At 40.0% G+C, this 24,773-nt stretch overlaps 1 protein-coding gene across 2 annotated transcripts in view; it reads left to right on the plus strand.

Annotated features, from left to right (window-relative positions):
• Nucleotides 1-24,136, plus strand: part of gdf11 (growth differentiation factor 11) — a 234,868-nt gene extending 210,732 nt beyond the window's left edge. Inside the window, exon 3 of one of the 2 annotated variants that reach the window (XM_089125283.1) lies at nucleotides 16,159-24,136. In XM_089125283.1, the coding sequence (XP_088981409.1) occupies nucleotides 16,159-16,539 (381 nt within the window). In that variant the 3' untranslated portion in view covers nucleotides 16,540-24,136. The remainder of the gene's footprint in view (nucleotides 1-16,158) is intronic. The other variant, XM_089125284.1, reaches the window with a different exon arrangement.
• Nucleotides 24,137-24,773: the final 637 nt, after the last annotated feature.

Consider the following 24,773-nt stretch of genomic DNA (forward strand, 5'->3'; position numbering starts at 1 on the left):
GGATTATTTAGGGCCCAAGCACTAACAGTGCGAGGACCCTATTGAAACTAATAGGGTTATTTTTTTTCTTTTTTCTGCAAAGTAAGCGCCATTTTCGAGGCCGCAACATGCTCAAAAACTCACCAAATTTGGCACGTGTGTCAGGACTGGTGAAAAATTTCGTATTTTGTGGGTTTCGTGGATGGGCGTGGCAAAATGTCTCGCAAGTGCCATCTAGAAAATTGGAAAAAAATAGCCCCTCGTCCATGTTCAACCTACATACACGAATTTGGTTGGGACGTGCATCATATCTAGACGCACAAAAAAAGACTCAGGAACCCATACCCTAAACTCGACAGGAAGTCCGCCATTTTGAATTTGGCGGCCATTTTGGGACGATTTACACACTCCGTACTTTAACGAACTCGTCCTAGAGATTTAGTCTGATCGACTTCAAATTTCTGCTGTGCCTTCTAAAGGCATTGACGATGTAAAGTTGTGCTATCTGCTCGTTTTCGTCGATGGGCGTGTCCGTGGCATCGATGATTCGCCATGAAACAGGAAGTTGTAGTAACTTGGCTGTAAACGCCCAGATCTGCACGAAATTTTACACATTTGACAAGAGTCCCGTCCTGAACAAATCTACATGCCGACTTTCACCCACAGTCATAGCACCACCTGCTGGCAACAGGAAGTGACCTTTAACGAAGCAGCCCCCGCCGCATGTTTGACCGACATGTACAAAATTTCTGTTTTACATCTACCATGTCCAGACGCACAGAAAAGTCTCTTGGAGCGATGCCCTAAACTCAACAGGAAGTCGGCAATTTCTAATTTTACCGCCATATTTGGATGATTTACTCATTACGTACTTTAACAAACTCCTCCAAAGGATTTAGTCGGATCGACTTCAAATTTCTGCTGTGCCTTCTAAAGGCATTGACGATGTAAAGTTGTGCTCTCTGCACGTTTTCATCGATGGGTGTGTCCGTGGCGTTGATGATTCGCCATGAAAGAGGAAGTTGTAGTAACTTGGCTGTAAATGCCCAGATCTGCAGAAAATTTTACACATTTGACAAGAGTCCTGCCCTGAACAAATCTACATGCAGACATTCACCCACAGTCATAGCGCCACCTGCTGGCAACAGGAAGTGACCTTTAATGAAGCAGCGAACCAAATTCACAGCCGCACCGGCTGAGCTGCAGAATATGCAATGCAGCCGCCTCACACTCCAACGCGCTACAGGTGCGAGGGCCCGCCCATCGCTGCTTGCAGCTTTAATTAGGGCCCGAGCACTAACAGTGCGAGGACCCTATTGAAACTGTTAGGGTTATTTTTTTTTTCTTTTTTCTTTTTTCTGCAAAGTAAGCGCTAGGGCTGTGCCATATCATACCGTCCACGATAATACCGGTATAAAATTTTACATGATAAAAAATTGTCATATCGCGATATTGATGATATGATGACGTATGGCGTATTTACGTTACTTAGCGCGCGCACAACAACACAGCAGCATGTCAGCCTCCGGATCAGATCAAGATTTAGTTCCTAAAAAGGGAGCTACTTCAATAGTATGGAAGTTGTTTGAGTACAAGAGGTCAGATCTCCAACAACACAATTTATTTTTTTTGTCAAACATGCATGAAAACTCGTTTCACCACTTCCCTACTAGCGTACATTTTGCATTCGCCTAATCTTCCTTCAGAGTTTCCGCAGTTCGGGTACAACAGTCAACACGATTAAACTCTTTCTAAGATGATTCAATGTTACTATTATTATATTTGATCTGTAAATTAAAGGTCTATGGTTTCGCATAAAACAACTTTATCTTGCTGGACTTTATTGCTGTAACTAAATCATCATGTTACTTTCTACCGGCCGGGTGTCTGTCACTAGAGTCAGAGCACTATTGTTCATCACGCGCACAGTAACTGAAATGTAAAACTGTTAAAAGAAAGGACTCAATAAACGATTGCATAGCTAGATACTGTATATTATACACGATGCTACGCATCAGTATTTATTTCCTTTGTGCTTTGAACTGTTCAGTGCGGAGTACTCGACGCGCTGCGCGTGCGCGCTGTGACTCCGTGTTGCTTCAAGCGCATCATTCAGCGCTCGAATGCGCATAAGCGCTGTGCGATGTATTGGAGCCTTTCATATCATAATACTTTTGCGCAATGAAAGATTATTAATAGCCTTTGTTCTGTCCTATCGATCATATGTTGCTGCCTCATTAAACAGCTGTGCTATACATTTTAAACATGTCTCAATTTTATAGTAGACTAGGATATAATAATTAATCCTTTTGATTTTTGTTACCTTGTTTTTTCATGAATGTACAATAGAAAGAGCAATGTGTAAAGTTTTACCAGATTTAGTGTTACAATTGTCTCTTATTTATTCCCCACTAAATGTTTTTTTCCCTAAATGTTCAGATTTTATGCAATTATTGTATAAATTAGGTATTGTATACCTCATTTGATGCTAACCCAAAAAAGATGCAAGGCAACTGTTACATTTTGAAGGTTTGTTTGGATTGCCGCTGTTTGTTTAAATTTTTTGTACTTCAAAGTTTAGGTAAATTTTATTAGGTGACAATATTGTTCAGGCTTCTGAAGTTATTGTTAATATTGTTAATTTATTACTGTAGTTATTGTTAAAATAAAATGATAAGGAGTTATGTTATACTTTTTTTTGCACTAATGCTGCTGCCAGCCAGCTGCAATCACCAATAAAACATTGTTTCATATATATTTTTTCTATATCGTGATAAATATCATTATCGCAAATATTCTTGAAATATCGTGATATAATTTTTAGGCTATATCGCCCACCCCTAGTAAGCGCCATTTTCGGGGCCGCAACATGCTCAAAAAGTCACCAAATTTGGCATGCATGTCAGGACTGGTGAAAAATTTCGTATTTTGTGGGTTTTGCGGATGGGCGTGGAAAAATGGCTCGCTAGCGCCACCTACAAAATTGGAAAAAATTATCCCCTCGTCCACGTTCAACCTACATGCACGAAATTTGGTGGGGATGTGTATCATTTCAAGACGCACAAAAAAGCCTCAAGAACCCATACCCTAAACTCGACAGGAAGTCTGCCATTTTGAATTTGGCGACCGATTTGGGACGATTTACACACTCCGTACTTTAACGAACTCCTCCTAGGGATTTAGTCGGATCAACTTAAAATTTCTGCTCTACCTTCTAAAGACATTGACGATGTAAAGTTGTGCTATCTGCGCGTTTTCGTCGATGGGCGTGTCCGTGGTGTCGATGATTCGCCATGAAACAGGAAGTTGTAGTAACTTGGCTGTAAATGCCCAGATCTGCATGAAATTTTACACATTTGACAAGAGTCCCGCCCTGAACAAATCTGCATGCCGATATTCACCCACAGTCATAGCGCCACCTGCTGGCAACAGGAAGTGACCTTTAACGAAGCAGTCCCCGCCGCTTGTTTGACCGACATGTACGAAATTTCTGTGGTACATCTACCATGTCCAGACACACAAAAAAGCCTCTTGGAGCGATGCCCTAAACTTGTCAGGAAGTCCGCCATTTTGAATTTGGGGGCCATTTTTGGGACGATTTACACACTCCATACTTTAACAACCTCCTCCTGGGGATTTAGACGGATCGACTTCAAATTTCTGCTGTCCTTTCTAAAGGCATTGACAATGTAAAGTTGTGCTATCTGCGCGTTTTCGTCGATGGGCGTGTCCGTGACGTCGATGATTCGCCATGGAACAGGAAGTTGTAGTAACTTGGCTGTAAATGCCCAGATCTGCAACAAAATTTTACACATTTGACAAGAGTCCCGCCCTGAACAAATCTACATGCCGACATTCACCCACAGTCATAGCGCCACCTGCTGGACACAGAAAGTGATGTTTAATGAAGCAGCCCCCCACTGCACGTTCAACCTACACGCACGAAATTTGGTGGGGACGTCTATCATATCAAGACGCACAAAAAAGCCTCAAGAATCCTTACCCTAAACTCGACAGGAAGTCCGCCATTTTGAGTTTGGTGGCCATTTTGGGACGATTTACACACTCTGTACTTTAACAAACTCCTCCTAGGGATTTAGTCGGATCAACTTAAAATTTCTGCTGTACCTTCTAAAGACATTGACAATGTAAAGTTGTGCTATCTGCGCGTTTTCATCGATGGGCGTGTCCGTGGTGTCGATGATTCGCCATGAAACAGGAAGTTGTAGTAACTTGGCTGTAAATGCCCAGATCTGCATGAAATTTTACACATTTGACAAGAGTCCCGCCCTGAACAAATCTGCATGCCGATATTCACCCACAGTCATAGCGCCACCTGCTGGCAACAGGAAGTGACCTTTAACGAAGCAGTCCCCGCCGCTTGTTTGACCGACATGTACGAAATTTCTGTGGTACATCTACCATGTCCAGACACACAAAAAAGCCTCTTGGAGCGATGCCCTAAACTTGTCAGGAAGTCCGCCATTTTGAATTTGGGGGCCATTTTTGGGACGATTTACACACTCCATACTTTAACAACCTCCTCCTGGGGATTTAGACGGATCGACTTCAAATTTCTGCTGTCCTTTCTAAAGGCATTGACGATGTAAAGTTGTGCTATCTGCGCGTTTTCGTCGATGGGCGTGTCCGTGACGTCGATGATTCGCCATGGAACAGGAAGTTGTAGTAACTTGGCTGTAAATGCCCAGATCTGCACAAAATTTTACACATTTGACAAGAGTCCCGCCCTGAACAAATCTACATGCCGACATTCACCCACAGTCATAGCGCCACCTGCTGGACACAGAAAGTGATGTTTAATGAAGCAGCCCCCCACTGCACGTTCAACCTACACGCACGAAATTTGGTGGGGACGTCTATCATATCAAGACGCACAAAAAAGCCTCAAGAATCCTTACCCTAAACTCGACAGGAAGTCCGCCATTTTGAGTTTGGTGGCCATTTTGGGACGATTTACACACTCTGTACTTTAACAAACTCCTCCTAGGAATTTAGTCGGATCGACTTCACATTTCTGCTGTGCCTTCTAAAGGCATTGACAATGTAAATTTGTGCTATCTGCGCATTTTCGTCAATGGGCGTGTCTGTGGCGTCGATGATTCGCCATGAAACAGGAAGTTGTAGTAACTTGCCTGTAAATGCTCAGATCTGCACAAAATTTCACAAATTTGACAAGAGTCTCGCCCTGAACAAATCTACATGCCGTCATTCACCCACAGTCATAGTTCCATCTGCTGGCAACAGGAAGTGACCTTTAACGAAGCAGCCCCCGCTGCATGTTTGACCGACGTGTACGAAATTTCTGTGGTACATCTACCATGTCCAGACGCACAAAAAAGTCTCTTGAAGCGATGCCCTAAACTCAACAGGAAGTTGGCCATTTCTAATTTTACCGCCATTTTTGGATGATTTACTCATTACGTACTTTAACTGCCTCCTCCTAAAGATTTTGTCGGATTGACTTCAAATTTCTGATGTGACTTCTAAAGGCATTTCCGATGTAAAGTTGTGCTATCTGCACGTTTTCGTCAATGGGCGTGTCCGTGGCGTCGATGATTCGCCATGAAACATGAAGTTGTAGTAACTTGGCTGTAAATGCCCAGATCTGCACGAAATTTTACACATTTGACAAGAGTTCCGCCCTGAACAAATCTACATGCCGACTTCATCCAAAGTCATAGCACCACCTGCTGGCAACAGGAAGTGACGAAGCAGCCACCGCCACACGTTTGACCTACATGTACGGAATTTCTGTGACACATGGATCATGTCCAGACATACAAAAAAGCCTCTTGGAGCAATGCCCTAAACCCAACAGGAAGTCGGCCATTTTGAATCTTACGTTAATTTTTTTGGTGAATTGGATGCGTAGCAAATTCAGAGCCGCACCGGCTGAGCTCCAGAATATGCAACGTGGCTGCCTCACACCCCGACGCGCTACAGGTGCGAGGGCCCGCCCATCGCTGCTTGCAGTTTTAATTATGGCCCGAGCACTAATGTTGCGAGGCCCCTATTGAAACTGTTAGGATTATTTATTTATTTTTTTGTATTATTTTTTTTGCAAAGTAAGCACCATTTTCGCGGCCACAACATGCTCAAAAACGTACCAAATTTGGCACGCATGTCAGAACTGGTGAACAATTTCATATTTTGGGGGTTTCGCGGATGGGCGTGGCAAAATGGCTCGCTAGCGACACCTAGAAAATTGGAAAAAAATAGCCCCTCGTCCACGTTCAACCTACATGCACGAAATTTAGCGGGGACGTGTATCATATCAAGACTCACAAAAAAGCCTCAAGAACCCATACCCTTAAACTCGACAGGAAGTCGACAGGACAATGGGCGTGTCCGTGGCGTTGATGATTTGCCATGAAACAGGAAGTTGTAGTAACTTGGCTGTAAATGCCCAGATCTGCACGAAATTTTACACATTTGACAGTCCCGCCCTAAACAAATCTACATGCCGACATTCACCCACAGTCATGGTGCCACCTGCTGGAAACAGGAAGTGACCTTTAACAAAGCAGCCTAGGCTATAGCAGCGAAGGCTATACTCAAGACATACAGGTGAAACGCAAGAAACAACAAGGCATCCAAAATAGAGGCAAAAGCATAATGTTAACGTTACCGGTCACAGTCAAAAAATGAACCACCGCATTTCCTACTAATCGAGACGGAGACTGGGACTAACAATATCAGGGAGCAACACTGTTCATTCAAAGCTGGGTAGGTCTCTATTCACTTCTATAATCGCTATTACAAAGCAAACGGACTACACGAGTATAACGTTGTATTTATTAGCGTGTGCTATCTAGCGTATCAACAACCGGTATGAGTACCGAAATCATAACCTAAAACATTATAAAACGGTCTAACTAGTATAACTTCAAACTCACAGTAAGGTTAGAAGTAAAAAAAAACGATGTGCTTGTTGATCTTTGCGGGGTTTAGCTGACTGAGGACATCCACACAGTTTAATCCAAAGATTAAACTGGTTTTGGGAAGAGAAAAAATGGACACCCCCCTCCAACCTCTCTGGGAAACGCGTATCTGTGTTACAAATGCCCGAGGCACAATGTTTAACCATATTTTGGATAAAACTAAAATAGACCAAAAATATGAGACGCCTGTGTTGAAAGTCAATGGAGCGCTGTGAAAAAGTGTCCGACCTCTGGGGGAGCTCGTTCTTTGCTGCGCTGTGATTGGTCAATCTACATTCTAGGGCGTGGCTTTGCCAAAGTTGAATTGTGTCGCACAAACAGATCTATCTCTCCAGGCCACCAAGGAGACGACCAAATCTGTGGGCCGTTCTATGGCAGCCCTGGTGGCCACAGAACGTCATTTGTCGTTAAATCTTTACAATATTAAAGGCAAAGGGATGCGTGGATGCAGCACTGGTTCCTTTGAGACTCCAGGGCATTCACATATTAAATTATTTCGACGATTGGTTGATTTTAGCTCAATACGAGCAATTGGCAGTTCGGCAATTAGATTTCGTTCTGTCCCACATAAAGAGGTTGGGGTTGCGGCTCAACACCGAAAGAGTGTACTCTTACCCGCTAAGAGGACCACTTTTCTACAGTAGGTGGACAACCAGAATGTCGTTTACCGCCGCGGCAAGTGCCGCGGTAAATCTACCGCGGCAAAAATAAACCAGCAGTATTTCAAAGTCGGTGGAGAAATGACCACCAGGTGGCGCAAAGGGACATTAAGCGAAAGCAAAACGTATGTAGCCTACATTTTAAATGGAATATAGCTTTAACTAGAATATAAACTTTTAGGCTATAGGAGAACATTTTATTAATCAAAAGTTAAAATAGGCCTATCTCGCAGTCAGCGAAAATAATTAAAGTGCTGCCCAATGACGCTATTGAGGAATGCAAAGACTGAAGAGCGCTTCTCTCGCGTGCGCACCGCACACACTGACTGCTGAACGGCTTTTGTCAGTGAGAAAAGTCGTGGTCGAGTGGTAGAACTTTGGTACACTTATTTTGATGACACTGTTTCAAATCCCGCGTAAACATAAAATTACCTTGCATTTCTATTTTACATTTAAGGAACAAATCTCTTCCAATAGATTGACTGAATTTACATCTTCAAAAGCAGTTATGTAAAAAAAAAAAAAAATTCCATGTAGATTTAAAAAAAACAAACAAAAAAAAAAAACAAAAAAAAAAACATAACCAAGCTAAGCAAGTTGCGAATTGCCGGTGGGTATTTCCCCCTCTAAGACAATATCAAATATGTGTATATATACATATAGCCTACATATACATATATATATATATATATATTAAATATGCAACACGCACGTTTAAACAACAAATAGCCTAATAAAATCTGAACCAGCGCTTCTGCGCCTGTATTGAGACATAACATGCAGCGCGCGTTTCAGTTTCAGTGGCCTTAATATTCTTCGACAAACGCGGCGGTGCTCACTTGAATTTATTTTTCTCATCACAGCTATAATAAAATCATATTTTAAAACTGTAAGAGGTCTCCTTTTTCATGTAGCCTAAAGTAGCCCAGGCCTACATTCACAATAGGCATAACAACAAACCTTTTTCTTTCTCATGAGAGCGAACATATGGCTGAATGGTAGAACATAGGCCTACGGTTCTACCATTCCAAACACATGGTTTCGAAGCTTGATCAAACTTACAGTAGTTGTATTTTATATTTAGGCTATTAATGCAGAAAGATTTGTTCTAAAACTCCATTTAGTTTTTTTTTTTTTTTGCTTATATTTATAAAATGAAATAACCATGCATTTCTATTTTACACTAAGGAACAAATCTCTTCCAACAGATTGACTGAATATACATCTTCAAAAGCAGTTATGCAAAAAATATAGAAAATAAAACTTAATGGGGTTCCATCATGTAGAATTAAAAAAATATCCCCCCTCCACAGTAATCAATGCTATAATTAGCCTAGACCAATATATAGCATATATATATATTTATTTTTAAATATGCAACACGCATGTTTAAACAACAAATAATAAAATCAGAACCAGCGCTTCTGCTCCTGTATTGAGAGATGTCAGTTTCAGTTTCAGTGGCCTTAATACATTGATTCACGACTATTTAAAATGTCACGAATTGTTTTGAGGTGGTTTTGAACGAAATATTGAAGTTTATAATTGAGTATTTTTTGACACACCACGCCCAGTGTAGCCCTATATTCTAAAATCAGGTTTTATTCTGGCATTAATTGTGTTCGACAAACGCGGCGGTTTGAATTTATTTTTCTCATAACAGCTAAAATAAAATCATCTTTTAAACTTTAAAAGGTGTACGTTTTCGTGTAAAGTCGGCTTACACTTACAATAGGTTAACCACAAAACTTTTTCCTGCTCATCTGAGCGAATACTCACTGGAGAAACATTGGGCATTTTCCCGTGAGTGAACACATGGCCGAGTGGTAGAACTTACGGTTAGAACATGATAATGACATGGGTTCGAAGTCCGATTCAACATGGATAATTGTAGTTAAACTTTATATTTAGGTATGCAGAAAGATTTGTCTAGTTCTAAAACTGTTACAGTAGCCTACACCATTTAGTTGTTTTTTTTTTTTGCTTGTATTCCAAAACACTATAAATCCATTTCAATAGTTTTTAGGAAAACTACATTTTTTACCTAGACCCACACATTTTGTGAATATTCAAATTAAATGTTTTATTGGTTCAGTCTGAACATGTTGAACAATGATTATTAAGTCAAACAACAATATTGTTAATGATAAATTAAAAGTTTTTTTTTTCTTTTTTTTTTTCAAAACGCTAAATAAACGCATTTATGTTTAATAATATTATGTTACTTATTTTTATTATTTCGTCTATGTTGAGTAGGCTATATGAAAAGTGAACCGCATGAGATGAGTAAGATAGGATCTAAAGCTACCCAATATATCGGAAAATATTTGTGGGTCAGACATGATTTTGACCACCAATTAAGTTTTGTTTTGTAGAAAGCTTGTAAATTTCGTTTCAGATAAATTCTATCTTCATGTTAATTAATGTTTCATCAACAAATTGACTGGATTAACACATTATAAGTAAATATCAGACAATAGGCTATAATCAGGACACAGAGGCGCGTGTGTGAACTGGAGCGTGTCTCATAACCGAAACACCGCGATTCTTGCCTGCGAGAACTAGAAAGCTTTAAATGTCTACTTTAAAACAAAACATTTAAAAACGAAAATAAATTGGCAACTCTCTGCGTAAGTAGGCTAATTCGAAGTAGCCTATGCGTTTAGGCCTATGCGCGTTCACTGTGAAGGCGAGTCAGCATCATCAACTTTATCTTTGCTGCTGACACCGACAAAAAAACACTAGTATATTAGAGTTTAGAGCAGCATGTTTGCAACAATAACACAGTCAAACAGAATGTAAGCCCTGTGTGTGTGTGTGTGCATGTGCAGTTGTGTGTGTGCGTCACACGTTAAATGTTTTAGAATGTAACACAACATTCAAATGCAAATATGCACCCTCCCCCACTTGAAAGGCCGTGTATCCACCAAAGTGTTTTTCCACACGCCTGGCGTATATGTTTTCAATTGTTTTCAATGGGAGCACCGCGTTTTTTTAAACGCTATGAGCGTACCTAATCAAAGCAGCTCCTGAGATGGCTGGCGTTTCTAGTATGTCGTTTTTTCTTCGAACAATTCAAGAACAATGTAGGCTATAGGCTACAAATTGAACATGGTTCATTTTTTGTGAAACTTTAAAACTGGCCTTTACTTTTCTTGACGATTCCTCGGTAGCTTTTGTTTGAAGGCATTCAATTGCTCCAAAACACGTTAGAAACATAACTGCACTTTATCACAACGGATTAATAAACTGTACCCACGAGTTCCTAATCCGTGCTCTTAGATTTTTAAACCGTGCCCTCAGTTTTTGCAATCTGTGCCCAAAAATTCATAAACCGTGCCCACGCTTTCGCAATCCGGACTCGGATTTGTGGCTCGTCCCCCAGAGTGTGCCGCATGATTCAACCAGGCCTCCTGTTTAGATGCGGGATGCATTGCATTGTTTTTAAAATCCTTTTTTAAAATGGATAATTTCTTGTATTTAAAAAAAAAAATACATTTAGGATACTTTTATCTTTAAAGTAAATTTTTAGAGGAAAAAGCTCAGTAGCCTACTATAATAAGCGAAAAAATAAAAATAAAATAGGCTAATAATAACACACAGTTCAAAAACTGCAAAAGGTTTGTTTATAAGTTTAAAATTATTTTATGTTAAATATATTACTGTCTTCGGTGAACTCATTCATAGTAATAAACGTAAATAATAATTAGCTAACAAATCAAAATGCATTTAGGCTACCCTATTTAGAAGACGCTTTTTAATCCACAAAAAAAGAACAAAGCAATTCGTCAAATGTCAGTCTTAGACAATAATAATGGGCTAAGATTCTAACAAACAAACAGGTTTTTAAGCATATCCAACTGTTTGTGTGAAGCGCGCACATGCATGTCACTGCCGCGGCCGCAAACACTTGCATGTTATCAACAGTGGAACAATTTAAAATAATCTAGCGGGAAAAAAATACGTAATTATTTGCAACTACTTTTATTTGTGTAAACTCACAATAACAAGAAAACGTCGTTATTTTTCAGACACATTTATTATGATTAGCCTATAAATCACCTATAAATCATCTCACTCTATGCTTCCCGAGACATGCTCTTCTCATTTAGCACTGCAAAATATAGTTTTTAGAAAGTAAAATCTATTTTTTTTTCATATTAATTTGCGAATATTTTAAATGTTTAATAAAGGCAAAAAGTCAATGTTATTTATTTTTTTGTGCACAAACATTTGGATAGCCTATGCGTCAAAATCTTGTGTTTAGGCCTATTTGTGATAATCTCAGCCCTGTTTTATTATTGTCTAACCTGTATTATGACTGACATTTGACGAATTGCTTTGTTTCTTTTTTTCTTTTTTCTTTTTTTGATAAAAGCGTCTTATAGGCCTATCTAAATGCAGTAGGCCTATGTAGCCTAAATGTAATAATAATAGCATATTATTATTAGGCCTATTATTTGCGTTTATAACTTTAAATGAGTTCACTTAAAAAAGGAATATGTTAATCATAAAACAATTTATGAATGTTTTATTTGTATAGGCCTATAACTTTGTGTTTGTGTTAGGCTATATTTATTTATTTATTTTTTTGTAAGTAAGAGTCCTTTTAAAAACAATGCATCCCGCATCTAAACAGGAGGCCTGTTTGAATCATGCGGCACATTCTCGGGGACGAGCCACAAACCCGCGAGTACGGATTGCGAAAGCGTGGGCACAGTTTATGAATTTGTGGGTACAGATTTACAAACGGTTTACAAATCTGAGAACACGGATTAGGAACTCGTGGGTATGGTTTATGAATCCGTAGGCACGAATTGTTAAACCGAGGGAACAGTTTAAGAATCCGTGAGTAGCCTACAGTTTATAAACTGAGGGGACGGATTGATTTGTGATTTCACCGGAACGAATGAAACCTCCACAACTGATTGCAGCGTGCGTCCGATTGAAGACAACACATTGCAGCGCTAGATGAATGAAACGAATGCGGTTAGCTTTCAAAAGTGGTGGGGACAATATCGACACTGTCAAAAAGGGACATGTCCCACCCCTTACAGGCTAGAGTGTTAACCTTGAATTTATCTGCTACCTCAGCTCTCAATGAGAAGTGGCAAATTAAGTCGGACACTATAAGTAGGCCTAAATAAACAGTTAATAAACTCGCTAATAAACAGCTATCTATTTAAGCTTCAAGAACGGTAGGCTAAAACATAAAAGCTGTCGGCCAACAGCATGTAACGAGGTTCGATCTCGCGTCGTTTGGAAGTCGATGAGGTTGAGGATGATGCGTTAACCAGACAGCTATCGCAAGGTTGAGGATGATGTGTTAACCACACAGCTATCGCAATGTTGTCTTAAACGATTGTAAAGCCTCATTGATGTACCTAATATGTTTCGACTGCAATGTTTTAAGGTTTCATTATCTTTTCAATTTAATTTCAGTATTGTGATTAATTAATTAATTTAACAACGTTTCACTTGAATTAATCTGCTATCATCTTTCAATCGCTCTGAAAGAGCCGCAGCGCAGCTGAAGATTACACAAAAAACGGACACTTTTCAAAGTCTGTGATTGTAGCGCCTCTTAGCGGCCAAAGGCAGCAAATACACCTCAACTTTTACCGCCGCGGCAAACCTGCGGCGGTAAAAACCACATTCTGGTTGTCTACCTACTGTAGGTGTAATATGGGATTTGACCACAATGCAAGCTCATCTGTCTCCTGCACGTATTTCTGCGATTCTCACAGCCATAAAGAATGTAAAACTAGACCAGTCACTCACTGTAAAACAGTTTCAACGTAATCACTTTGTGGCTCAGAACCAAGGGGTTTTCTCCAAGGGGAAATCCATTCCGCAAGATCAAGGTCACGCGGCAATGACTAAGTGCCTTGCTCATGTGGAAGAAACCTTGGTTCCTCGCCCAAGGTTGGGGGCCCAGTGCTGGGGGCTTCTTGTCGTCGCGTCATGGTATCGACGGATACTTCCCTCACGGGATTGGGGGGGGGGGGGGGGGGTCATGAGTGGCCGCTCGGTGCAAGGTCTTTGGCAGGACCATCAATGTTCCTGGCACATAAATCATTTGGAGATGATGGCGGTATTTCGAGCTCTCAAATCCTTCCTGCCAGACCTGAGGGGCCGTTCATGTGTTGGTCCGCTCAGACAACACATCGGTGGTTTCCTATATAAACCATCATGGGGGTCTGAGGTCACGTCACCTTTGCAAGCAGGCCCATGGGAAATTGCTGTCACTCAGGGCAGTATATATTCCGGGACATCAGAATGTGGTAGCGGATATCCCGTCGAGACAGGGGCTGAGGCTTGGGGAATGAAGACTTCACCCGGAGGTTGTGGAGCTCCTTTGGGAGAAGTTTGGTCAAGCTCAAGTCGACCTTTTCGTATCATCAGATTCAACCCATTGTACCATGTGGTTCTCCCTGATGCACCCAGCTCCTCTTGAGCAAGGTGCTATGGTGCAGGTGTGGCTAAGGCTGCATCTGTACGTTCTATATATACATGCTTCCGGGGGTTCTGGTGAGGGTTCGGCGGGTAGGGGCCCGTCTGCTACTACCTTTACTGTCCGACCCGAGTTTGGTTCTCGGACTTAGTGCCCCTTCTGGACGGCTCTCCCATGGAGATTCCGCTCAGGAGGGACCTGCTGTCCCAAGCAGGGGGCATGATATTTCACCCTCGTCCAGATTTGTAGAAACTCTGGGCCTGGCCTCTGAGGGGACCCGGCTCACAGAATCCGGTCTCTCAACTGAGGTCTTTGAGACCATTCTCCAATCCAGAGCTCCTTCCATGAGAAAACTATATGCATTGAAATGGATATTATTCTCCACCTGGTGTGGTGAACGTCACCTAGATCCTGTTAACTGCCCTGTTGGTACAGTTCTTGATTTCTTTTTAAGACCGTTTCTCTGCTGGTTATCTCCTTCTACCTTAAAGGTTGATGTGGCGGCTATATCGGCCTACCACACCCCTCTGGGGGGTAATTCTATTGGGAGACATCCTCTAATTACTTGTTTTCTCCTTGGTACATTGAGGTTGAGACCTGCACTGCACTCTAGACCACCGGTTTGGGATTTGGCCATTGTACTTGAGGGTCTGGCTTTGGCTCCCTTTGAGCCAAACAACTTAATCTGTTATGTCCAGTTCAGCCATTGGACGCCTACGTTCACAGAGCTGCCCTGTGGCGTAAGTCTGAGCAGTTATTTGTCTGCTTTGGGTCACTCAAGAGAGGGTGCCCTGCATCTAAATAGGTAATGAGCAAATGGATAGTTGAGGCTATCTCATTGGCTCATGAAGCGGCCGGACAGCCTTCACATATGGCTCTGCGGGCCTATTCTACGAGGAGTATGGTGGGCTCTATGGCTTTAATTTCAGGTGTTTCCCTTCTTGACATTTGTAATGCGGCAGACTGCTCCTCTCCGCATCCATTTGTCAGGTTTTATGACCTAGACCTCTCCACTCCAGGGGCTAGGTTGCTTGCTAAGAAGTGTGCGCAAGAACTTCACACAGAACAGACATTGGTCACTATAGCATAGTGGGTATGGGGTTCCTACCACGTCTCAAACGCAGCTCGAGTTCCCTTGAAAGGAAGCAGAAGTAGTTCCCATACTTTTTGAATGCCCTGATCGACTTGCTTCAGGCCTTCCAAAAGCTGTCGCAGTCTGATTTCAGGGATGCTTTATAGTTTCCTGGTCCATGACCTCACCTATTTGGCATTCCCACCACTTCTCAAACGCAGCGTCTCGTTCCAAGGTTACAAAGGTCTGAGACGATTTCTGTTACAGAGAAAATGTTGTAATCTTAACATTTTTGTTCATCAGAGAATCACCCATGAAAATAAATGACAGCTTTGGCATTCCTAATCATTCTTCTAGTTTTCTTATTTCAGAAGTTAAATTTTTTTTTTTTTTGGAAGAATACTCGTTTGTGCCTGTATCAATCAAATTGTTAAATAAGGACAAGTGATTTTTCCCTATAAGGGTGTTCTGTGTCTGTATTGTGGTGTAATGTATTTTAGGATTATTTTAAGAGTAACAGGTGATGTTAAAACATTAAATACGGAATCCACACCAAATTTTCCCACTAGGGACAATAAAGTATGTTTAATTTCATTCATTTCTATTTTCCATAACAAGGATGCAAGAGGAGATGATGGTGATTTATAACTAAACTCTAAAAAAGACAATAACCACAATAAAATTTGTCCATACATCTGCTCATTTTTTCTAATTATTCTGAAGCTATATAAATCCATTTTGTGAGGAAAATACTGAAATGTAATAGTTCAGTGATAGTTCGTAAATATCATCACACGTTCTGATCAAAAGCAGTCATTGACATACATTTAAGTCTCCTGTTTATACAAGGTGCAAAGTACTGATTCAAATGCTGAAGAGGCTGAAGTGCTGATAAAACCTGATTCGAATTTAAATGGACTAAATCGTTTCAAAAAAGTTTTGGAGTTACAACCATTCATGTAAAACTTTCCATTTTTTTGTCCCAGCGGCTTGACTCATTTCTGCATGTCTTCTTCCTCCCCTAATCTCCAGCAGCCGTTCCTGGAGGTCAAGGTTCTTGAAACCACCAAGCGATCACGAAGGAATCTGGGTCTTGACTGTGATGAACACTCCACAGAATCCCGCTGTTGTCGCTACCCGCTCACAGTTGACTTTGAAGCTTTTGGCTGGGACTGGATCATTGCACCTAAACGGTACAAGGCAAACTACTGCTCAGGCCAGTGTGAGTACATGTTCATGCAGAAGTACCCACATACTCATCTGGTGCAGCATGCTAATCCCAGAGGCTCAGCAGGGCCATGCTGCACACCCACAAAGATGTCGCCAATAAACATGCTCTACTTCAATGACAAACAGCAGATAATCCATGGCAAAATCCCAGGAATGGTGGTGGACCGTTGTGGCTGTTCATAGAATTGTTCGTTATGGTTATGGTTTAGCTAAGGGAAAGTGATGGAGGGAGGGTGTCAGGGATGCATAAAATCTGCATGTCTCTACAATTTCCTTATATTTTCCTTACATACTTTGGAAAGAATACTACAAAATGTACAGAAAACAAAAACATTTGTAGTTTCTTTCGCAAATCCAGCAGAACAGTCCTGGATAAATCCTAATACGATTTCTCAATTTAAATCTAAATTTTTATTTTACAAACAATCCGCTCTGCACAAATATATTCTCAAATAGAAATATATTTGTGCAGTATTACACATTTAGAGAGAACAGAAAAAATACTTGATGCTGGAAACTTGTTGAATTACAGCTGGTTGGGACACACTGGAAGATGACACACACGCACATGCGTGCACGCACACACACACACACACACACACACACACACACACACACAATCTTCTTTCAGTTGTGAAAAATATTTTACATTTTGAGCCAGCATACTAAGACTTATTCTAGGTTTCCTCCTTGTCTTTTTAATGTACTTCAAAGCAAATGTTATCCATTGAAAAAATGACAGCAGACACATGCGACCCCTCCACTAACACTGCTACCACTATGGTGCGACATTTTCAGTAATCTAGGTACACATTCACAACTAGTTTGATCCTCTTTTTTTTTTTGTAAAAAGCAAAATAAAAAAGGGAAGTGAAAGGAAGATTTTTTATTAGGAATTATTATACAAGAAAAAAAGGAACATATCTAATAGTGCTTGTAGCAATATTAATGTGTTTCATCATATGCGATGGACAAAATCATCTTAACGAAAATAACAAAAATAGCTTATTTAAAAAGATAATGTCACACATATCTAATGTGTCACACACGGTAATTAAATAGTAATTTGTGTAAAGATAATGTTTCCCATGAACTATAATTTTACATGAATGCTATTTTTAGAAATGTCATCTCTGCTTATATAAACTGCCTTAAAAGTCTAGTATCAATAAATCAGTGTCAAGGTAAAACAAAATAATACATGTTCATGGCTATATTCACTTGTACTGAATACAGCTGAGGTTTCAGCTATGATGAATACAGCTGAGTATAGGTTCCTATGCTGGCAAAGGTATTTACAATTACATAAAAGAACAGATGTCACTGTGGATCACAACTATAATGCTCTATCCTGTGTAGATAAGACACTTATTAAATCGGTGTCTGCAATTTAGAGAAAATCATTTCATTAATTTTTTTTCTGTATTTAATCAAATATCATTCCTGCCCCTTACCAACCTTTAATGGTACAGTCAACTTATTTAGGAGTGCTGAAAAAGTAAAGGATGGAGAAGGGGAAAGGTAGAATAGAAAACGCCACAGGTTACTCATGTAACCATGGTTCTCTGTGAAAGGGGACGAGACACTGCGTCCTCTAGAGAACACAATGGGAAATGCTTCCGACATGACTGGTGGCAAAAGCACGTGGTATCTAAATGCGACAATTGACAGCGACAGCCTATGATTTCATTACCAGTGTGACATGAGTATAAAAGGGCACCTGGTTTTGCCTAAGCAGAATCTCTAGATTTAGTACTAACACAGAGGCCCCCAACGAGAAGGGATTTCATTATTAGAGACAATACCACTTCACACCAGAATCCAGAGACAACAATCCTGGAAAGTAAAGACTCTACACGGGGTCCCAAGATCTCCCAAGAGGGCTATCCAGGATCTATACATCAATATAGGCTCAGGCTCTCAGAGCCTGACAACTTGTTAATGTAAGTGCACTGAGCTCTTGGGTGCATAGTTCTCTGCCTAACAACCCTCTAAAGCAGCGGTTGGGAACCTATGGCTCGCAAGCCACACCTGGCGCATTGGCAAAAATCATGTGGCTCCCAAGGTCTCTCACCCTTTACCAACAAACGAGCGATAAAAAAATAAGACACATCAATAGAGGCTCAATCGGCTCTCTGCAGAAAATCTGCCAGTCACAATTCCCTTGTAGTACAGTCTACCGAAATTAATGAAAAGTTTATGATAATAATTATATTCATGTTGCACTGGCAAAAGTGCATATTCAGTGCTGTTCGCACTCGCGAGTCATTAGAGCAATCAACTAACCACTTATCTCTGATAACCCACAGCTCCTGCACTGGGATTCAAGTAGCTGCAGCTTGTTTAGCCTAATGGCGAAAAGCAGCAACAATGTAAAAGAAGGCTATAAAGTTTAAAGGTGGAATACCTAAGATTTTTGCATTAAAATATCCCAAAATCACAAGGCCAGTGTTATATATTTAGTTAAGATGATGACTTACAATATTCCAAATGTCGCCAGTCAATCGCGTCATATCCGCATTACCTCGGTTTCCGCTCGTACTGCGTGTAGTCCTGGACAAATGTGGAAGTTGTAGTTGTGCGGTATCAAGCAACAAACGTCAGCTTGTTTCGCGCATTTGTTATGGAATGGAGCACAATTATTCTTTAGCGATTGCACCTGGTTCTGTCGACAAAGACAAGTCTCATAAACGCAAACGTCAACGAACGGGTCAACCAAATCCCGTTACAACTCCAGGTATCGCACACCGGACGTGCACTTTCTCATCAGTGTATGGCCAGCAATATTGTTATGTTTAATGACATGAAAGGAAGATAATGTCTGTTCTATGTTATGATTGTACTGTACAATTAAATACAATCGTTGCTGAGTCTGCATTCTGAAAACTTTACCTCAGAGCATCCGTTAACTGAATGAATTGAGAATCTCACATGAAAAATCTAATAACATCAGTAATTGTCATTCAAGCAGCTGATTTCAGTAAATTAATCCAAAACTAAATGCATATTGCAGCATAGGGCGAAGTCAGGATCCATTAGCAACGATTTGAGACAAAAATAATTACAATTTTATATAAAACTATGTAAATGGCGCTCTGTGGCGCAGCAGGATTTTGAACACAGTCCTGAGCCGTTGCTGGGTGCTGCGGACAGACGGCGAATGGCGCCGCCGGTATGTGTACACTTATAGAGAATAATATGTTCGAATTTTAAAGATGTGGCGCGAAGCGGCGCTGAGCTTCTCGTCCAGTGTGCAACCACCTTAACATTAATTTTGTGAAACTGTAGCTGTGGTTGAATACTTACACGACATGAAAAGATGTGTCAAATGTACATTAAATAGATTTTTTTATTTTTATAAAGTTATCAAAAAGGAGGACCAGCCACGTCAACTTCTTGCAAGAGACCTGAATGCCCCTTCAAACCCTCTCCACCATACCATAGTTATCTGTGATAACTAATTTACTTTTAAACCTTACTTTTCTTGCGGTTATTTCAGTTTAATGAAAAACAAGCATGTCATTAAACGCAACATTTATAGAAATCGAACTTTACCTCATCCATGACAACTAATTTTCGATTCCCGTCTGACTGATTTATCCACGGTGGAGTTGAAAACAACAGTTCCCATCATTCCGCGTTCCTCCACGTCGTCATCAAGCAAAGCCGTTGTTGTTTTGAATGTAGCGACCTCTAGCGCATAAAATCTTAGGTATTGTAGCTTTAATACTTTCACTTTTGCTGCAGAGACCCTTTATGACACATGATAAATGTGTAGCATTTTTGATAATCCACGCAGATTTCAGTTGACGTTTTTGTTTAAAGTTATTAATAACAAAAAATGAAGGAATGAGAAAAAAAGAGCAGGATGTGCTTTATAATGAAAATAAATATTAAAAGCGCAATCGCGAAGTACTGAATTACTGGCATGATGCTGTGCGCGTGCTCCGAGCACAACACAAAAAAGCATGGTAGCCTTTGTTTTCGGTTGCGCACCTAAATGGCCAAATAAATACAGAAATATATCAAAATGCCAAGTCGAGTATTCACGTTAACACAGTAGATGTAAGTGCTGTATAAGTACTGTAAGTACTCTCTCTCTCTCTCTCTCTCTCTTTCTCTCTCTCTCTCTCTCTCTCATATATGGACAGAGAGGATTTATGCTCATCAGTTGATAACTCAACCTCACAGTGAAATCAATTAATATTGAAACTTTGTTTGCTAAATATTTGTTTGTTTTTAGTTGTCTATGAACATAATAATTAGCCTAATGTTTTTGAATTTTTTTTTTTTTCTAATGAAAAAAAAAAACATCTTTAATAATAATATTATATATTTCTTTTACTGTGGCTCTTTTGGAAAATGCATTAACCAAAAATGAAAAAAATGGCTCTTTGGTCAAAAAAGGTTCCTGACCCCTGCTCTAAAGCAAGGAGAGTACTAGCCAGACTCTACCTTGAGAAAAGCTCATCAAGGAGGCTCACGGAGTCATTCAGCTTGATATAACTATCAAGGAAGCAAAGTACTCTGCATTACAGGGTTAGGGTTAGGGTTAGGGTTAAAAGCAAGGGGAGTACTACAGCACTAACCAGACAAGGTAAACAGAGCTCAAAGAGCAGAAGCCTCAGCAAAAACTACTCTCTAAACCGAAAGGAGGCCTAACCACACTGCCAGAGACAGTCTTATCAAAGAGCCTCATTTCCAAAGAGCCATACACTTTGACAATACTGTCTGTGTGCAACCCTGGGGAGCTAAGGCCTCAGCAGGACGACTCTCTAGAATGAGAGACAACACTCTCATTGTTGTCACTCAGACCAAGAAGGCTTCTCAAAAGCTTATTGCTACTGTCTTTACAGAGCTCTAGGAGAGGAGGCCTCACCAAAAAGCCTCTGTAAAATAAGAGGAGGCCAAACAACACTTTACACCAGAGACAGTCTCATCCAAGAGGGCAACATACTGATGCGTAGCTCAGAAGAATGACTCTCTCAAACGAGAGGAGGCCTAATGACACTCAGCCCTAAACACAGTTAACTGAAGAGGCACTCAAAGAGCCTACAACTTCAGTACTGCTGTCTGTAAGTAGCTCTCTCTAAGAGAGTGGAGGCCTCCGAAAAATGACCCTCTAAAACAAGTGGAAGCCTAACTACACTCTACGGCAGAAATTCTCACAAAAGAGGTTCTAAGAGCCATACTGTCTGTATGATAATACTGTCTAAGCAGAGCTCTGGAGAGCTAGGGCCTACCAAAATTACTCTTTATAACAAGAAGAGACATAACTTCAGACACTTAACTCTGAAGACAGTACGGACTTTCCTGTGTTATTATCTGTGCAGAGCTCTAAGAATGGAAGCCTAAAAAATGACTCATTAATGAGAAGAGGGCTAACTTCACTCTACACTGAAGACGATCTACCAAGGAAGCTCATAAAAAGCCCCACATCTTGAAAAACTACCTATGAAGAGCTGCAGGGAGCAGGGGCCTCAACAGAACGACTCCTACACAACTCGAGAGGAAGCCTACACAACTCGACACACCTACACCAAAAGAACAACCTCTGAGGGTCTCAAGAGAACTCTAACACATTAAGCTCTAGGCTAAAGACAGTTTCACCAAGGATGCTCACCTACTTCTTGATAGTCCTCTCTATACGGAGCTCTAGGGGGAGGGGGCATATGTCCTGCCGTTCAGGAGTGATGTAGTATCATAAAAATGTAACTGGCAGGATCAGAGCCTTCAATGAGGCCTCAACCAATGAAAAACAGTATGGGGGCATTGACATCTCCATGCTCATGCAATCCCTTTTCATTTACTTATTCTATTGTGATAAAAGGATAAATGTGGGCCGACTATGGTTTCTCTTATGATTTCTTTGCCTCACCGTAGAGATAAAATGTGAAACAGAAGGCTCAAACCAGATCACAATCTCTATGTGGCACAGGCCATAACTTCCCACAACCCCATTATTGATATTATATTGACTACTACACTCTTTCTGCCTCTAACTAGAAACAACACATTGAGCAGTAGCTATATTTGAGCCAACAATAGGAGCCCAAAGAGGAAAAGTTCTTGTGTGACTCCTCCCATGAATGCATACGTATACCTAGTCAAATACATTCCACACAAATGCAACTGCCTGAAAAGATCGGTCACCTCTAGTACGGTAGCGAGTGCGTGGAACCGTCAGCAGGTTCTGATTCACAGACCTCAGAGCACGCACAGGGGCATAACACTGAATTAGGTCACTAATGTAGGGGGGAGCCTGGCCATGTAAAGCTCTGAAAACTAAAACCAAAATTTTAAAATTTATCCTATAAGACACTGGTAACCAATGAAGTTCTTTTAGGATTGGGGATATGTGAGACCCACTATTTGTATGTGTTAAAATTCTGTCTGCAGAGTTTTGTACTAATTGCAGTCAAGAGAGCTCCTTCTGGTTTAGGCATAAAAATAAAAAACTATTATAATAAACTCAGTCTCCCTTGAGAACAAAACATGCATGCTCCTTCATGCACGTAGGGGCCTACTTCAAACAAACGGATCCTGAAGACAAAGAGGAGGATAACGTGTTCCTCAGGCGCCCTTTGATACTCACGGTCACACCAGTAATGACGTCATAGGTTGTTGCCGGCCAATTCAGTTGTCCCTTTTAGATATGTGATTCAGACACCGGATTCACACATGCCGGATGCATTCCCCCTAGGATGCAGTACTAGAACCCAATCAAAAGGGAACTTTTTCTATTCTTCAAAGATGTTCCTTTGTTGAAAACAAAAGCACTATTATGTTGGATAAAGGAGGAGCCTTCTTACAATAAATCAAAGTAATATATGTATGTAACAGAGAAGAATAAAGGGGGTGGGGTGGGATGGTGCTGAAGGGTAAAAGATTAGTTTGGGCACTCCACTTCCCAACAATAAATTTTGCACTATGTGAAGTAAATGGCAAGAGGAATCATGTTTTTGTCTCCATTTGTATTTGACCTTGTCAAGAACAAGAATTTGTAGATGGATTTTAATAACTGAAAATGTCTAAGGAGTTTAGGATCCATCCATAATACTGTATCTGTTTTTATCATCTTTGAAATCATTCTGCTAAAAGCAGCGACTAATGGTTCCCCGCTCTAAGACAAACCATATCTAAAATGTCAAAACTGGTCTAAGCCTGTTGTTTAAATAGGTTCTTTTTTTTTAATCTTATGAAATCCATAAAACTGAATTCTAAAGCCTTAGCACACTAGATGACACCTCATTAAGTTCTAAAGTTTCAGCTATTGTTTGTGGCTCAAATAAAAGTGCCCATGCATCATGAGAATGCAGGTTACAAAAGTAATGATCAGTTAGTCATTTTCAGTAACTATCTCTACTGAAAACTAAATCAATCACAAAATAATTAAAAACTACCTCATCAAACAGTTTTAAGTCTTGCTATGAAATGAAAATTGACAAATTTTATAATATCTCAAGAGCCAAAATCCTCTATTTTAATGGTCAAAATACAAATGCATGTAATCACATCATCATTTTTTTACTCTTGCCATTTCAGTTTTGTCAATGTTGTTTAAAACATTATGACTACTCTGTCAATGTTTTTTAGAACAATATTATTTGAACAATGTACAAGTCTTCTAAAATACCACAGGGTCTCTATATTAAAGTCCTTTAAGGACACAAAGAAAGTATGGTAAGTATATGAAGAGTTCAGATGCAAAAGCCTCTAAATGCCATTTTAAATGTTCTTCTTTAATGATGATTTTTATCTAACTTGTATATTTAAGTTCAGTAATTTCACTTAAATGGCAATGATAATTACCTATTAATTGTTATTTAAGTGAAATTACTGAACTTAAATATACAAGTTTGATAAAAAATCATCATTAAAGAAGAAAATTTCAAATGGCATTTAGAGGCTTTTGCATCTGAACTCTTCATATGGAGATCACAAGCCATCACCCTAAGTTTTACGATTTGAAACCTCTGTATAATATAATGTTCTCAAAGTTTTTTGTCATAAAATATGTGGGGGGAAATATAATTTTGATCTGTAAATGTGAGAAAAAAAATCAAAATGAAAACATTTTACATTACACAGTGTTGAAAGACTCTCTGCTTTGAAGATTTACTTACTCTTTTCAGTCATGTTCAGCCACTCTTTATATTGTGTAGAGAAATGAATTATAGTAGTTTGGTTTTCATTGCAAAGAAGAAAATTTGTTCATCATTATTTCTGTCCTTGTTTGTTGTTTGATCACTTTTTTGTACAATAAATACTTTATTTAGCTTACAAAAGGAATGCTCCTTTTTTACATACTATACCAACATTTATGGTGCATCTGACAAGCTAGGAAAAGACCTCCAGAGGATTATGGCTCACTTCAATGGGCAATTCTTTTGTATTTATTAATCTATTTAATGTTT

Source organism: Pimephales promelas, chromosome 21, assembly GCF_988280905.1.
Source record: "Pimephales promelas chromosome 21, fPimPro1.hap1.1, whole genome shotgun sequence".
Classification (NCBI taxonomy): domain Eukaryota; kingdom Metazoa; phylum Chordata; class Actinopteri; order Cypriniformes; family Leuciscidae; genus Pimephales; species Pimephales promelas.